Genomic DNA, 17,897 nt, shown 5'->3' on the forward strand with positions numbered 1-17,897 from the left:
ATTTACTCTGCCTGCAGCTCAAACCATCTGCTTACGCTCACTATTTTTTTCAGATTAACACCTTCAGCATGCTCACCTCCATTCCTCAAAATACCACACTTGTTACTGAGGCTCCAACACACCATATAGTTTGCAGAGGCAAGATAACAGAGGAAAACCTTCAGTAATGATTCAGATTTTTTCTGGTAATTCCATTCTATTTTCTGCTTGTGTCAGAAGATATACAGCAAAATGGTAAAACAGACTCACCCCACAGCGGTCTTCTTCATCTTGGCACAGAGCAGCAGATCGGTGAAAAGGAAGACGTGCCGCAGCTTCCTGGAGCTTTCCGACACCTCCACCAGAAAGCCATCCTTCACTAGCTGACGGGCCTACAAGAGGATCATACGTCAAATCTGGCAGCGCCACAGATGCAACGCTGTTAACACTTCACTCAAGCTTGGTGCAATGGTATTTAGGTTTGACAAGAAAACAACACTTTACTGTGACCAGCCAAACATTAAACAGAATGAAAAACACATATTCATTAAAGGTAGGGTAGGAGATTTCCTTCTGATGCACTTTTTGTTAAATTAGTGTAACTTCTCTTTACAATCCCATAGCAACCAATTAGTTCGGCAGTTTCGCTTTAAAATGAAGAATATTAATCATCTGTGGAAGCTATAAAATGCTAAAAACATCAGCCAATCCTCCTCAAACCCTGCACGGAGTATTGGCTGGTTGTCACTCTCTTCCTGCTCTGCGCGCACCAGAGAGGTACGTGTGTGATGGCCGAAGTCACAGACCGTAGCTCGTCTTCAGGTAATGTGCGTCCATGTGATTGGGAGGTGTGGCTTCAGGGTGAGCTCCGAGAGAAAAGGGCATGTGTTTACTTTTGACATCTGGCTGACTCTCACTGAGTTTTCAAAATCTCCTACCCTACCTTTAAAGTGTTACTACTAACTGTTACTACTTACACACTACACACATATACACGCACACACACACACACACACACACACACCTCTCCCTTGGGTGTAGTGACAGCTGTCCTGCGGGGATCAATCTCCTCATTGATGGAGGAGAGGAAGTTCTGAGATATCCGCAAGGCGTCCTGTAGGAGTGGGAAGTCTGGGTGGTCTTTAGGAGTGTGTTTCAGCAGGTCCTGTCCAACCACAGACATGAAAAATCAACTTCCTGTTTATACTTTTTCACCAGTACAGTTACTTACTTTGCATATATGAGAGGATCATGACTCCTCTGACAGCTTTATGCAAACATATTCATACACATGCCAGACACATCAAGGCGTCTCTCCTTGCTTGACTAGCAGTTTCTACATTGTTATTACTCATCTAAAGAGGATGGTTTATTTAGGCTGAGAGCATAATGTAATAAACAACAAAAATGTGGAGTGTGTAGCCTAGAATTAAAGTGCAAGTCTACTCTCGAGGATGGAATTTCAATGCAATCTTTGTTTCACTGACATATGTATGTCTCAGAAATGTCTCCACCTCAGGACAGTAGACATCCAGAATTAGCATCTGATCCATTATATCTGTGTACTTACATGCAGGACCAGGGTGCTTCTGGTAACACGGTCAATCGGCTTGTAAAGAAGAGCTGTGGGGGAGAGAAAAGGAGTATCCTGGTTTTAATGTTTCTTATACACATACACACTCTCACACTCCAGGTCACAGTTCCACCGCTTAAACACCGACAAACACTCCCACACAGCTCACACTGAGTTAAACACAGCACTTATAGTCTGACTGATGATGATCGCAAGGCTGACATTCAGTTCAATGACAACAAGCGTCCACGCCACCTTTTACAAGACATGCAGTTCATCCTACACTTCTACTTCCATACAGGGAGATCAACAGTGGACCGTGTTGTTCTAGAGGGAATGCATCATTTTGTTACTGAACACACTTTTTGTTGGCTGTTATGTAGTCCAACTCAGACACTGATGCTGCAACAGTTCCCTGCTAGTTTAACTACAGTCTGGCTGGACACTGGACTCAGACAGTCTTCAAAACAGATGGATTTACACAAAAGGATGATGGTATCTATAAAAAGTCCAACGAGACTGACATGCCCACACACACTGCTCCAATCTTGTTTCTAAGCCTGCACTGCCACACTCAGATGGTTTCCCCCGGGGACGGCTTGGCTGCTGAGGTGGTGCGAACAGCAGCATCAGATATACATGACAGCTTTAGGTGAGAAACTCCCACAGACAGGGGAAAGTGGAAGCTGGAGCGAGAAAAAAAAATGACAGTGGGTAGACAGGCAGGAGGAAAGATAGCAGATGCTAGAACCTCTAAGAGGAGACAAGGAAGAAGCAAAGAGACACGGATGTACAGGGAGGCTCAGGCTGAGGACTCAGGGACCCACCAGACATGTAATGAAATGCAAAAATGTCTCAAGGTTTCAAAATAATAATGCCACCAGTTTCTATTCTATGAGAATGTATAATAATGTTGCTCTGCACATAAACTCAAAAAACAAATGTAAGGGAGTGCAATAAAAAAATCCACAAGGGCATTTGGAAACCAGCTGACTGTGTTCCACTGTGATCAAACTAATCCAATTATCATGGAGTAAATTGCACTGCTAAAGCAACTGATTTTCAGAAAAGCTAGCCAAGGGAGACAGAGAAGGGTGATATGCCTTCTGTATGCGGGAAAGGTCCCAGGCTGACAGAGCTCAAGTCCCAGAAAGACGTAAAAGCATGGCAACACATCCCCTTGAATGTTAAGTCTGTATATCTGTATAAACCATCCCACAATGCTCCCGTCGTCTGTGCAGTCATACAGACATGTTATCTCTCTCTGTTCTTCTTCCCTTACTTTGAAGTGTTCAGTCTCCTTTTGTCTCGCCTCCTCCTTTAACTCTAACAAATGAAAGAGGGAGAGCAGAAAGCTATAGGGAGCATGTTCGGATCTACTGATAGGGCTTGTCATATTAAACTTTATGCACTCTCTGTGCATCAATATATACACACACAGCCATGTATTAGACCAAAGAGAATCTTCTAGAGGGTCTTTCTAATGCTCTTTGAAGTTTTTTTCCACCCTCTGGTCATTAATAATGCGGCCTCCATCAATGGTTCTGGCTCAGTGAACCAATATTGCTACCATCAGGAGGATTAGCACAGAGCCGGCTCTGACTGTGAGGGCAGTGAGCGTCTAATTATGTATGAATGTGTGCACAGGTTTGCATTCAGCTCAGGTACAGGTGCTGCAGGAAGGATTAGGTGACTTTAGGCTACCCTAGGTGCAAAACAAGTATCAGATATCTGCACAGTGCTTTAGGAGATGTTGCATAAATCAGTACATCAGCAGTATTGATTGTGTCAAAACTTTGGTTTGGCTGAACCTGCTCTGTATTGAAAAGGTTTAACAGTTGCCAGGTTTAATGGACTAATGGTGAAAAGTTTTAGACCCTTTAAGTTCGGATCCCTTTTATCTTTTTCCAAGGATATGATTCATTATATTCTGAGGGTATCAGGGTAAAAATGCCTGAGAATAGTGTCTATTTAGAGTATAAATTGTGTTTCCACTTACCAAACAAGGCTAGAATCTATAAAAAGAAGTGAAGCTCAAAGTCTAGTCATTATGACTATGGAACAGAGAGAGAGGGAGGAATATTGGAAGTCGATGTCCTCTCACAGCAAGGTGCCTCTGATTGGTCCTGTTGTCAAGGTCGACGGGATGACATGGCCGACAGTTCATCTTTGCTAACGAGGAGCTATACCATGTGGATAGAGACTTTGAAAAAAAAAAAAAAAGTCTCACAAGCACTTTGAGTCTGCAGGTAGGGCATATGAACTGTCTGTGTTTAGTGCTCAGAATTTGGCAAGGCGGGTACCAGCCAGGCTTGAGCTGTGAAGGAGGGCGAGAGGGGTAGAACACGTGCAAGAGGAGAGGGGAAAATAAAGAAGGCAGGATGAGAGGGAAAGAGAGGGACGGGACATGTAAGGATTGAGAGAGAAAACAGCAGCGGTGCAGAGCAGGAGACCTCATGTACGTCAAACAGGATGTCAGATGTTTGTTCAATTTAGCACTTGTAGCAAAGTAAGAAAAATGAATGGACATGTACAGGGTGGAGAAAACAAGATGAAGCAGTTTCACAGCTGAGGCCAAAAAATCCCACAACAGCCTGAGGTAATTAGGGAACTGTTATACACATAGCAATCAAAGCAATTGCCTTGGGTGCAATCCCTGATTGCTGAGGGAATGTGAAACTTGTTTATGGCTACTTAAAAACCACGTAGAGCTATGGTAAAGCAATCCAATCACTGTCATCTCAAACAATATAGTGCAGTCTCAGCAGGGAAGATGAGAAAACAACGGGAGGGGATGTGTCTTCCCTCATTTAAGACGCATAAATTAACACTTCACAGGTACATGAAGCTGAAAATTAACATACATATGAATGCGTCTGTCTGCCCGACAAAGCCACAACATTTACTCATTATATTACTCTGCCTCACAGCACAATGTCTAACTAGAACATCAGACTTGTTCCAATCCTCTGATGGTAAGTATTCTCCGTGAGGAGCAGCCCGGGGTCAGCAGTCCATTTACAGACTAAACGTGCTCTGCTTGTTAACAATCACCCACTCACACAGAGAGACTGCCCTCCTGTATGTTAAGTCCAGGTAAACTCCATATTTCACTCAGCAACAACTGAAAAGCAGAAAAGTTAATTTCAAGTCTGAAATCATCCCCAAGCAGACACATCATGAGCATAAAGGTCCAAATATCCACCTGCCTGCTTTTTATAACTGTCCTAAAAGCACATACAGAATATTAACAATCTACTGCAGAATCAAGCACGCACATATCTAAGATCACAGGAAAAAAGACAAAATGCTCCAAGTTTCCAGCAGCTTGTCTCCATGCAGTCATTACCGTATGTGCAGTTACAACACAGCCTGAGGACCAGAAGCACCTCCATATCCCTCTTCTCCTCTCCTGACTCAACCCTCCTGCTCACTGCCTCCTTTCTCAGGCATTGGCAGGCAGAGAGAAAGAGAGAGAGCAAGAGAGAGAGAGAGAGAGAGGGAAAGACATAGAACAAGAGGGTGTATGTGTGTGTGAGAAGGAGCGAGCAGGCTCACACATGCACCGGTTTGCCTCCCGAAGCCCACCACTGCATACACAAGTAGAAGGGAAAGGACTAGATTCTTAAAGAAGCAAACCAGCCTAGATAGATGTCCTCACACAACAAACTGATACATACATACATACATACATACATACATACATACATACATACATACATACATACATACATACATACATACATACATACATACATACATACATACATACATACATACACAGACACATAAACTCATAAACTCACCCTCCATTGAAATAGTTGTGGTACAATCTTTGGAGTCTTTAGGTCCTTTGACTTTGAGGTTCTGAAAGAAGAAGAAAATGAGAAGTGAAATTAACACACATACAAACAGACACTCTATATATGGTTGAGATTGGGATATGTTACAGCTAAAGACCCTTAAAAAGGAAATCATACCATCAACACACCACAGCATGGTGGATGGTGAAGTGTTAATCAGGGATTTAATTAAAGTCTAAATTAAACTTTAATTAAAGGAACTGATCTCAGTGGTATATTTGCATGACTTAATATTTTGTGTTTTATATATATATATATATATATATATATATATATATATATATATATAAATCAACAGACTACAAATCCTGCATGAATGAGAGTGTGTTTGACATTTCTGGTTACTTCTGTCACAGATTTTCTGTTAATTAACATCTATAACACCCTCCTTGCAGCCATGATGATTTTTAGCACCTACACTCCCATCCTCCACATTTTTCAGAAATACTAAATATATCCACCACACTACAACTAGTATGTGTTGACGTACAGTAAACCTAAAGTAGTCCAGACCTTCTGTTGTGAATGACAGTGTCGGCTTGTCCACACACTAATAAGCTACAAACTGCTAATTCAAGAATTTTTTTAACTGGGCTGTGGTTGTTCCTCATAACTGAACCAAAATCTCCAATGCAGGCTGTTGCTTCCTGTCAAAAACAGGATGTTTCATCTCACCATGCTTTCCTCCTGCGTTGTTTTCATCTTCACTTTACTGAAAAGCGTTAACATGACAGTGACACATCTTTCTATGGACTTCTTGATCCTCTCTTTAACTTATGAAGGATATCCTCCTTACCTCTGATATCTTCTGGAACTGGCTGTTTGCTTGGCTGCATTTCTCTGCTGTCTCTAATGCCACTTTGTAGTTGTCCACAAAGGCTTTGTACACTCCCAACTGGCTGGCCTGGAGAACATAAGAAGACAAAAGACTTATGGTAACAAGATGAACAAGATGGTGTGAAAGAAAAAGAACCAGTAGCAGAACAGCTGTTTTCTTATCTAATAGATTTACAATGACAGCACATGCACAATTTCATCATGTCACACAACTCAATTAAAAATCATATAACACTCTAGGAGAGGAATAATAACTCTCATACACATCAGAATTTTGTCTTAAATAAATATTTGCACACACAGTTACAGATATGGTCATATAGTCTGAGCACATTCCCATATTGCCACTCTGCTCTGTGCAGCCCTCTGGTTGAAACAGAATGCCCCTCTCTTTCTCTTGCCTCTTCGCTTTCATTAACAGCCACTCTGCGCAGCACTGTGTGTGTATATTGTGACACAATCTGCCCAGCAGCAGTGCATGAATATGCATCCTGCTACAGCTATGCTTGAACACCTTGGCTGAAGACCTGACTGCATCCTATTAAAGAAATGAGATTGGATTCAGCTGAATAGAGTGAATGAGTAAGACCTGTTACTTTTTGCCCATAACTCCCTGTCCTCCTATTTTCATTTCCTAGTTGTTGGGCTCAGGCGAAAAGCTGTGAAGGAATCATCCAGGCTCATGTAAAATTATTAAGACTACTACACCAACAATTTGTAAGTATATACAGCATTATGTCATATTGATACAATTAAGGCAACATCAGAAATGAGACCAGTCAAACAAATGTCTGTATATCATCTTATCATAATAGCAGACTTCACTATGTCAAACCAAACGGTTGGACAGAGAGAAGAAACCACCATGTGTGATGACTGCCTTTCCAAGGATAGAGATTTGGCAGCTTGGCTGGAAAGTCCAAAACTGAGCAGAATGACGTGATGACGTGATTTCATCACTTTATTGAGTTGCTGCTTAGACATGAAGTCTCCATCTGTCATTGTGAAACTGGACTTGATGCAATGTCTGAAACAAAGTGTCTACACTCCAGATCACAACAAATAACTACTGCATCACTTTGCAGTACTCTGTTTTCTCCAGTAGGTCGTTGTTCCCCTTGTTGCTGAAACACATCCTTTTGTACAAATGAGCCACATAGCATGCAATCATGACCACTGAAATTTCACCACAACGCTTGGCTACTGTGAAACAGTGTTACCACTGGCTTTGTGCAAAACTCACATAAAGGAGGAATAATAAAGAAGAGTTTGGACCCCTTAATTTTGTCTAATTTTAGGTAAATTTCCAAACTCCCTTTTATCTCCAAGGTTTTAGAGAGAGCTGGTTTAAACCTCCATGAATTTTTAAAAACGGCTGATGTTTGTGAACTGTTTCAGTCTGGTTTTAGGCTCCACAGCACTAAGACTTCTCTTTTAAAGTTTTTTTAATGATCTATTGGTGAACCTTGATTCTGGTAACTGTAATTAATCCTGTTTGACTCGAAAGTGGCGTTCGACACAGTGGATCATAAAATTCTTCTGTGGTGCCTAGACCACTGTGCTTGGGCTTTTTAGGGCCCAAGCACCGAGTGGTGCGAAGGCCCTACTGCACATGTGTCAAACTCAAGGCCCGCAAGCCAAATCCGGCCTGCACCACAATGTCCAAAACACATATGATCTGGCCCAAATCTCTTTTGTAAATGGGGGTCCTCCCCCAGACCCCCACCTCTCCATGTCTAAGATCAAAGGTAGGTGCTCCTTAGGCTCCTAGGCACCGTTGTAGGTGTGAGAGCGAGTTCAGAGCTTTAATTGTACGTATCGTACGTTTGTTTGCGCATCCCCTTCATAGCCACCTTAGCGTGGTGGAGGGGTTTGCATGCCCCAGGATCCTACCTTAGAGTCAGGATGGGACAGGGACTACTCCAGGGCAGGCTCTAGGTCCCTGCCATATAGTAGTCATATAGTAGTATGAAATTGTTATTCTATTTATACAGCTGTATCAAAAGTGGTACTTACACTCTGAGTCACTGTTGCATGAGCAGATCTCTGTTACTTTACACAGACCTACAACTTATTGTATCCACATCTGTGATACACTGCAACAACACAAACACTCTATTTTAATCTGTCACATTTTAAAATACATCTGGTTCTAACTTAGCACTGCCAGCCCACAGAGAAAAGTGGTGAATCAGAGGTCAGGGGAGTCAGAAGAACATTTCATAAAAATAGACTCTAAAGTCTTGCTTGAGCTGGAACAACACTTGCTCTTGTCCTCCACTTAAAACAACAATGTTGTCATGCCTTGGCAAAACATGGCAGTATCTGTCATAATGGAACATTTCATTAACTCGTGTCTGAATAGAGCAAATAAATAATAAATTCAAATGAACTCTAAAATCCTCCAGTGTTTTCCGTTTTTCTAAGCTTCTGATAATACAACAGTTATACTTTGTTTTTATTTAAACTAAACTACAATCCAGGATTAAATCTGATTACACCATTCTATGTTTTAACACAAATTTAATAATATGTTTTAATAAAAGTCTGTCTGTTGAGTTTCCAATCTAGGATAATCATGAAGCTAAGTATTCTGCCAATGCCCACAGTGAGTTGCTCTCAGAGTGAGCTCATGGGAAAAAGGGTGCCACTGTTTATTTATTTCAATTATACCAGCTACACTGCTGCCCACTATACCAAAATGCATTCGACTCGAGCATGTTTAATAGTGACACCCTCTGAATTTTACACACTAAATAATGCATCTTGCATGGATTTATATTTATACTAGAAGTCCAGTTTTTTACATCTCAGCAGAAACACTATTACAGCATGTTGCATCATTGTATCTACAGTATGCCAAACAAACACACATACTCTACTGATGTGCCCACATCTAACATACTTTGAAACGAGTTGAGGCCTGCACCCGGTCAAACCCGACACACACACGTCAGCACACACATAACAATGAGGCAGTTCCATTATGTACTGAGAGCACCTGTCTAAGCACCATAATCCAGTGCAAATATGACTGCATGATGGACCAGAGGCTGCACCACTTTTACTATTCTGGCCACAGACATGGGTGGCGCGCACACAGTCATTTACGCACACACGGTCTAATTTAGACAAGTGATTCACTAAGCACAAGCAGTGACAATTCCCCACTTAACAGCCCTTTACATGTACTCTGTAAATGATGGAGAAGAGTGGGAGAGGAAAAAAAAGAACCACACACTGAGCCCACGTCACACTCACCAGCTTCTGGAACAAATGTCCCACAGTGACCTTCTCATCCCACTGCTGAATGTTGGGTAAAAGGGAATCATAGAACTCTTTGTGGATCTCAAAGATGTCCTGGATTTTGTAGAAGATGGTCTCTATCTGCTGAATGGTCAGGACGGGCTGGGAGGTTGTGGCGGTGGCTTTCAGGGGTCGCATGGGCTGAACAGGCAAAAGACAGGACAGTCATGAGTGAGCGGTCAAGTATCTGAACAAAACTAAAGAATGATGACATTTCATGCCAAAAAGGGGCTAAAATCATGTGCAATTTCAGAACAGGTTTAATTGGACCAAGTAATTGGCCAATCAGTGGCCTAATTGTGCCTTGAAGAAAAACAGCCTCAATGTGTCACATGGTGATTATCATGTACTATGAGTCATGTATTATGACCAGGCAGATTGCACGCCAACTCAGTTAATGATAGAGATGTGTGGTGGAGCGGTCACAGTGGGATGGAGGGGGTCTACAGTCTAACAATGATTGCTGGGGCAGCAGGAAGGTGCATCAGACAGGCTGGCTCTTTTTATTTTATTTGAAAATGGTACCAACAATTTATCCCTTAAACACTTTAATAAAATGTGCCAAACAGATTTGAAGACTAGCAGACTGCATCCTGGTGAATTCTTAATCTCTCTCATGAGTTAATCTTTAGATGTCATTGCTTGTATGTGTATGTTGTCCATTTACAGAAGCTACAGAACACAAGCTTCATTAGCTATGATAAATTGCTTTAAGGGTTAATATTTGTGTATTGCAGCTATTGATACTGAAAATATGAAAGAATATGTAGCTGTATAAATTCATGTTTAAAACACTGTAAACTGATTTCATGATCAGTTATGGTCTGCAAAGACTTTGCTCCTGTCTCAACTTTTCACAAACCCATAAAGTCTCTAATCTGGGGTAAGTGAATTGGGCGTGAGATGTCATACTGTACAGTCAAGGGGCTTCTTGGCATCAATTATTGCATGTAAGACTTTGGAGATGTGTGTGGGCTGTTCAGTTGTCAGAGAGCCAGACATTAAAAAAAAAAAGATACAATTGTGACGTGGAGTTGTAGCTAGAGCAGATGAACGGTAGACAGCTGTGTCAAATACTTGAATGTATGCCCACATTCAACAACCCAATGGGACAGCCAAACACTGTTCACATGTCTGGGTGATCATATATCCTGGGCACCCTGCTCTGGAAGCCTTACAATAATGGCTAACTATGCTTACAGAGTTTTCATAAATGTACAACACATAAAAATCAATGTGTGTATTTTGTTTATAAATCTAGGGTTTATTTATGTCAATAAAATAAACTGTTAACGTATACGTTTGAGAAAATCTCTCAATGACTGAGGAAGTGAATGAGGACTGGAACCAAATCGTCATTGATAGTGTCGTCACAGGGTTTAAATGAAGGGAAGTGAGAATCAGACCAGATTGCTGCCATTATTGCCACATTTTCCTTTGTTCATCTTTGACTAACTGACCACTAACTAAACGTTTTGTATTTGTATTTAACTGAATTGGATGACTACATGTTGGTTAGCATGTAGCATGTAGCTGGATTAACAGGATATGACGTATTGTCTTAACATGGGGAAGTGTGTTCTGTTAGTGTTCAGGAAACTGCAGTGACTAAGGACCTGCTTTCATTGTAACTATCACCCACTAATAGTTCTGACAGTTCACACAGGGTCCCTGCACTGATGCAGAGGCAGCTCTGCAACAAGCCGGCGGCTTCTTGAACATTACATCGTTGTGTGTTGACTCTTACCAGCAGCAGAGCCTCCAGTTGATTGATGTAGATTTCCTCACTGGCCAAGAAACCAGACAGCACCAGTTTCTTCATCTCTAGTCCTTTCTCGATGTCACCCTGCAGGACAAGACAGACTTGACTGTGATAATGTTTTATGCACGCATTCATATTTACATCCATGCTTCTTTTCTTACCAACAACACATTTGTGGTGCATGATGCCATGGCATTTACCACATCAAGTAAACACCAGATTAAAACACAGTGTAGGAATGCATAGCAGCTAAGTATTTGGAATTTCATCTGAAAACATCTAAATAGCCCGCTTCCTCTGTGGAAAGTCCTCCACTGCTGCTTCCAGGCTGTTGATGTATTTTGACTTCAATATCAGGGAAGTCGCCACCCTAATTGTGTTTAAGAAACAAAGAGTAAAACAGTACAAGTGTTCACTTTAGGTCAATATTTTGTTGAAAAACAATAATTAAAACTGAAGTATTGAGCCAAAAAGAAACTACAGACTTTTCCTTATGAAGCTGGTATACTACAACAACACGGGTCCACCATTGTCATTTCAAATGCATACCACTTGTGTGCTTTACCTTTAAGTAGAATGACTTATTTCTAATAATGTCATTTTTTTCCTGGCAGAGTGAAATACACGGGCCAAAAATCTCATGGACAAAAAGTGTCTCTAACTATTCACTATTTACCATCTTTTAAAGACACATGTCCCTATCCACAGCCAAACAGCAATAAATTGGAGAGAGTGTCAAATAATGTGTATGTACTTTAAGGGAGTCCAAAGAACAGCTATGAGAGCAGAAAGATTAATTATTAACACAGCCAGGTCCTTACAGTGATAGCAGCACACTGGCAAGATCTGATAAGACATGGAAGGAGCCATGACCTCATCGTTTAATCCAATCACACCCAGCCACAACGCTGATGGTACACCCTATAACAAGGTGCAATGTGTGCACAAAATACACTTTTTTAGTTTTTTAGTTAATTACAAATCTGTTCTTGACATTTTTCCCATGCCATGAAGACACCTTCATACAAAACACACAACCTGCAGTAGCCCTTAGAAAGAAATGTCAGATTTTTATGAAGTCAAAAACAAACTGTGTAAAGTTTTTTAGGGAAGGATTGTGTTCCTGTCTGTCACGGTGCATTTAAATATTACAACCATTAACAGTATGGACTCCCACTGAGTCTGTTTTACTCTTGGTATTCCTTGAGAGAAAGCTAAAAACTAAAAAAGCATACCAGAAGTCACACCTCCAGAGTCACAGTCACACCTGAAACTGATCTTTTGATACTGCTGCTCACCAGTTATTTTAAGCACCACAGATCATACAGAGCAGCTTCCTCACCAGTCATTGTTGGTTGTTTTTTTTTTTTTAATTGACATCCCATAGGATGAGATTTAATGGCCTTTTCACAGCATGAGCTGGAACCCCACAGGTGCCCTGACCTTTACATAACGTGTTGGAGACGTGGCTCATTCACTCCCTAAGTAACAAATATGTCACAGCCAGATGGAAAAAAGAATATTTCCCCTCTGCTGTACAAAGAGCTACTGTGTGGCAAGAGGGACAAGATGAGAAATACATGAGTGGTGAAAGTATTTTTTCCACAGCGACCTGCTTCAGACTGAATGAACCTGACAATTATACTTTAGTACAGAGTAACACTGCGTGCTTTCCTGTCATGCCCTCTGTTCTCACTTTGTGTGATAACAGAGTTGATATCATGAGTGACCAGGGACAGTGTTATGTCGGCCCTGCTTTCTGTCAGTTCCTTTGCTCAGAGGAGTGTACACTCATACACACACAGACATGCACAAAGAGAGAAGTTAGCATGAGAAAGAGAAACCAGCTGTCGGTAAAAAAGCAGCACAGTAAAAAGACATGTGCTCCAGAGGAGCTGCCTCATCAGGCCGTGCTGACACACCAATGGCTGTCACACACACTTTTTATTGCAGAGCAGATGGCGTACAGAGCAGCACATACTGATGCCACATCACACCAAGACTCTAATTCAGACTTTTCCATTTACTGACGGAGCTTTCAAGCCTGATCACTGTGTTAGTATTGCTGAAGTGTACATATCTGTGTGTGTGTGTTGTCCCTGCATCCAGCCTCCAGCCTCTGCCTCACCTTGAACTGTCTATGTGTCGGAGTGATGAGATCCAGCTCCCCATCTCCGTATTCAAACACCTCCTCCTCCTCCTCCTCCTCCAGCACCCTGTCCAAGTAACACAGCACCTCCTCCTCTTCCTCCTCCATGGTTTCTCTCCTTTTCTTTCACCTCCTCCTCTCTGCCTCCAAATCCCTTCTTCAGGGCCTGCCTGGACACATCAGTGTTTTCCCTTCAGTGCAAGTCGTCTGGACACCGAGAGAGAAAGAGAGAGGACCCCGCCTACACAACCCCACCCCCTTCCTCTGCTGGGCTTCCTGGTGTTTGTGTGTTCTCTATATATGTGTGCGTGAGCCACTGTTCCACCTCGGTCGATGAGGTCTGCCCTCCCTCTACATCCGCCCCTCCCCTCAACAACAAATGCTATCCAGCCACTTCCTTGATGGCTACACAGGCCATTTCTGTCTGCGCTACACTGGCAGAGTTGGTCTCTTTATTTCTTCTGTATTTCTGTCTTCCGTTCTTTTCAGGCAAAAGCCACTTCCTCATTATGCACAACAGTTTCTCTCTTTCTCGCATCAGAGCATGCTGCACAGCTGGTTTCTCTCTCCTCTGTCCATTGTGCCTTTATTGATCTTCCTAGATGTTGAGCTGGGACAAGCATATGTGCTGCTACTGCAGCTGAGTTCAATTACAGTTGACATAGTTCATTGGAGACAGAGTTACAGCAGTGTCAACAGCAGGACACAGAAGCCCCATTAATGAATTAATAATATAATATATGAAACTGAAGCTTATTGTGTGTATTTATGAATGAATAATGTTCCTTTGCCCTGACCTCTCATCCTAATTTTGACCTTTAGGTGGCATTTTACAGGAAGTGACAGCCACTCTACATTCTTTTGCCTCTGCTATACAGATTCTCTGCTGTTGTAGATGTGCAGGTCAGGCTAATTTTGCAGAATCTAACCAACCCCCAAGTGTAGGTCTGACTATTTTACTAGCTAACAACTAAGAGCAAATGTATGCTTGTGGTTTGTATTTCTAGGTCACGACCAAGCCATTAATATGGGTAAAAGGCCTAATTTAGGTAGAGGCAATGAGGTAATAAAATAACAAGAAGAACAAAAATCCTAACACCTAAACCATCTTCCAGCTGAGGTAATAGATATACAATACAGCATTTTGAGGTTAGTATTTTCCTCACGTGCCTATACATTTTTATCTTGCTGAACGCATACATCTTAGCAAGGACGTGTCAGCGTTGCCGCTCTCATGTTAGCAGATGAAAGGCCCATGCAGACTCAGTGGAAAGAGAGGCCAATTTAATGAGGGAGTGTGGAGAGGAGTGGAAAGATGTCTAAAGTTCATGAGACAGCGGCATCTCCACAAGCAGTCTTTCACAGCAACTCGTCTGACTCAGTTTATGAGTGGGAAAAGTGAATGTTATATGCAAATGTTTTGGGCAAACTACACCATATTTAGAAGTAAAAATACATAATTGCAACCATTGCAACAAACTGAAAAATGGGACAAATCTGTGGCTGTATGGTTGGAGACATAGTGCATGGGTTAGGATACAACTAACAGTCCCCAGTTTGACACCTAGATGTTGGCCCTTTCTCAGGGGTTTCCAGGATTGTGCATGTAGACAGTAGACACCATCAATAGGGGAGAAAAGTAAATAATAATGTCAAAATGCTAGAATCGTGATCTGTTTAAACAAACATTGAACACTGCGCAAATGTTTCCAGGGGATTCCAAAAAAGCAATTGACATCTGCTCCTAAAGGTTGCTGCTGTTTCTTTACAACATTATTGTCTTACGTGTGCTTACTTGGGAGCTCATACATGTGACAAATCGCCAGAAATGTATACTGGCTGGAACACAAATGGAACCAGATGTAGTAGAACATGTGGTAATTTTGGCATAGTACGGCATACTTCATCTGACATAAGCTTCTTATTCTTTTTCTACAATACTATATTTTATAAAGTATGGCCATTGTGAGGTAGACTTGTTTCATTGTATAAAAGTTGGACATCAGTGTTGGTGCCCCTTACAGATAACTTCTGTATTGTCTTTGTGTTATATTTGCAGCACATGTGTTGTCAATTGGATCAAGTATGTGACCTCTCTCACCACCATATGGCAGGATTAAATGGTGTCCTAATGAAAGGCCTATGAGTTATTATAAAGGATATTCACTTTCATTTGAACCACATTAAAGACTTGCCTTGTATGTCTTTATAGTAAGCTGCAATAATAATAATACTACCTCATTTCTCATGAGGGTAACTATTCTTATCAGTTCTTCTTTTCAATGTCATCTCATCTTACGTTCTTTCCTGTCTGGTCTGGTCTTACCATATTTTGCCACTAGATGGAGACACATTTTTATTTACATGAGATGAGCTCCTCACAGAGCATTCACAATAAGCTTAACCATCAAGGCCACAGTGTTCTTATAATACTGTGATCTGATAGTTGTAAAGTTTGGATTTAATATAATGAGCCAAAAAGAGTGGCTCAAGAGTCATCAAGCCACCTCTAAGATACAGGATAAAAAAGCATGATGTAAAAACATTCTGAAGGGTATCAATAATAAGTTTTGAGATAAATTCATCATTTCTGATCAGTGTGTGCATACGTCATTCCTTGTGAGCTATGAAGGTATAAAATTACACAACACAAAAGAGGACTCAATGACTGGTTCAGTTGTCATTTAGCAACAATATTGTGTATAAACCCCTGCCAGCCTCTCTCCCTCCCTCTCTCTGTATGTGTGGGTCATATCAGGTCAGGGGCATCAGGATTCAAACTGTGAATCACTAGGGTGCTGAGGCATCCAATCACACTGTCACCCACATGCCACAGAGAGACACAGAAACATATACAAACACGCTCTTTAAAATTCCTAGTAAGTGTGGGGAAAAAAATTAATTTCCAGGTGCAGCTTATGTGGAGTAAATGGAGGATAAAAACAGACAGACAGCTATTTACAGTGTCTGAAATCTGAGTAGGGACTGTAGATGTACAGTAATATACAAGGGATCCAATGAAAAAACACCAAAGCCACAACAATACCGACCACTGACTGACTGGATGAAAACTGATGATCAATGCAGTGACTAATAAAATGTATTTAATTTTTCAACAATAGTAAAACATAGATAAACACAGTCCTCCCATCTATGCCATTTACACTCAGTCTGGCAGATTGTTGCTGGTGGCATTAAAGCCCATCTGGGTCAGTGGTCGTTTCCTGCTGCTTTGAATGTGCCACCTGCAGTGTGCTGCAGGCAGTCCAGCTATTGTACCTAATTGTTCACCATTTTCAGAGGGTCAAGATGTGGCAGCTAGACTGTGTCTGTCACGCGGCACTCTCATTGCACAGAACAAAGTAGAAAACTTGTAGTAAAAAATTCCAGTGCTTGTTGAAATAACTTTAAAATTTCATAAAAGTAATGTTGAGGGTGTTTACAAAGGATGAATTCCTTATTTTCCACAGCAGGAGGAACCTGTAGCTAGCTCAACCCTAATGGAAATTGTTGTGGAGACTCTGGACAGAAAAGTTTTTGAATAAAAACAGGAAATGCTCTGGTGACAAACATCACTTTCCCGCAACGCTTACCAAAACAGTCACTACTGCAGCACCAAGCCATAATACACAATTATAAACACAAATACATTTGATAATCAAATTATTACTTTCAGATTTTAAGCAACACTGAGTATCCTGAAACCAAATTTAAATATATAATAATAACAACCAGAAATATATAGACAGTCTGGTGTTGTATTACCCTTCACTCCCACCTATCTCATTATTTCCGCGTAACTCATATGAACTTTTCTGTCAACGATGAAGCAAGTAGGACTGCCACTACATTGTACTTTCATCTGTGTGTGTGTGTGTCTTACCCCAGTCAGCAGGCACTCTGGTGTGGGGGAGACCGTTTCTCCATCAGGCCCTTGGGGCGCGCACAGCTGGGGCGACATGGTGGGCGATTCATCTATATAGGGCAGCGTCTCGGAGCCATCCTGGGACTTGCCGTCCTCTGCTCCGTCCCCCTCATAGCCATCTGTGTTGTAGTTAAAGTCTGGAGACACATGGTGAAGACAGACAGAGTGGGAGAGGTGAACAGAGAAAAAAAAGGGATATACTGGTTAGCATCACACTACAAGGAGTATCCTGCTCTTATAGGTGTCATTGTATTGGTTCTAATGATATAACGCTAGTGTAGGACACACAAATGTGGACTGTAGCAGCTGGTGGAAAATGGCATCAACAAGCTGTCATCATGCCGACAACAACAACACATGAAACAGTCTAATGCGGCTAAACTCATTCCAGGGCCAAACTATGGAATGCATCAAAGCATCACATTCCACATAGTGTGTTTAATTCTACAGTATCAACATTTTATATATTAGGCTTAGTGTCAGTATTGAGGTCAATATTCATG

At 41.5% G+C, this 17,897-nt stretch overlaps 1 protein-coding gene across 4 annotated transcripts in view; it reads right to left on the minus strand.

Annotated features, from left to right (window-relative positions):
* abr (ABR activator of RhoGEF and GTPase) overlaps positions 1–17,897 on the minus strand; it is a 90,609-nt gene that overhangs the window by 41,032 nt on the left and 31,680 nt on the right. For 2 of the 4 annotated variants that reach the window (XM_028420886.1, XM_028420887.1), the window contains exons 2-9: positions 17,353–17,531; positions 11,306–11,404; positions 9,514–9,699; positions 6,212–6,319; positions 5,359–5,419; positions 1,550–1,602; positions 1,004–1,144; positions 250–371 (exon numbers count right to left, since the gene is read on the minus strand). In XM_028420886.1, the coding sequence (XP_028276687.1) occupies positions 250–371; positions 1,004–1,144; positions 1,550–1,602; positions 5,359–5,419; positions 6,212–6,319; positions 9,514–9,699; positions 11,306–11,404; positions 17,353–17,531 (949 nt within the window). Of the gene's footprint in view, positions 1–249; positions 372–1,003; positions 1,145–1,549; positions 1,603–5,358; positions 5,420–6,211; positions 6,320–9,513; positions 9,700–11,305; positions 11,405–13,448; positions 13,677–17,352; positions 17,532–17,897 lie in introns of those variants that run through there. The other 2 variants (XM_028420889.1, XM_028420888.1) reach the window with 2 other exon arrangements.

Source organism: Parambassis ranga, chromosome 14 (assembly GCF_900634625.1).
Source record: "Parambassis ranga chromosome 14, fParRan2.1, whole genome shotgun sequence".
Lineage (NCBI taxonomy): Eukaryota > Metazoa > Chordata > Actinopteri > Ambassidae > Parambassis > Parambassis ranga.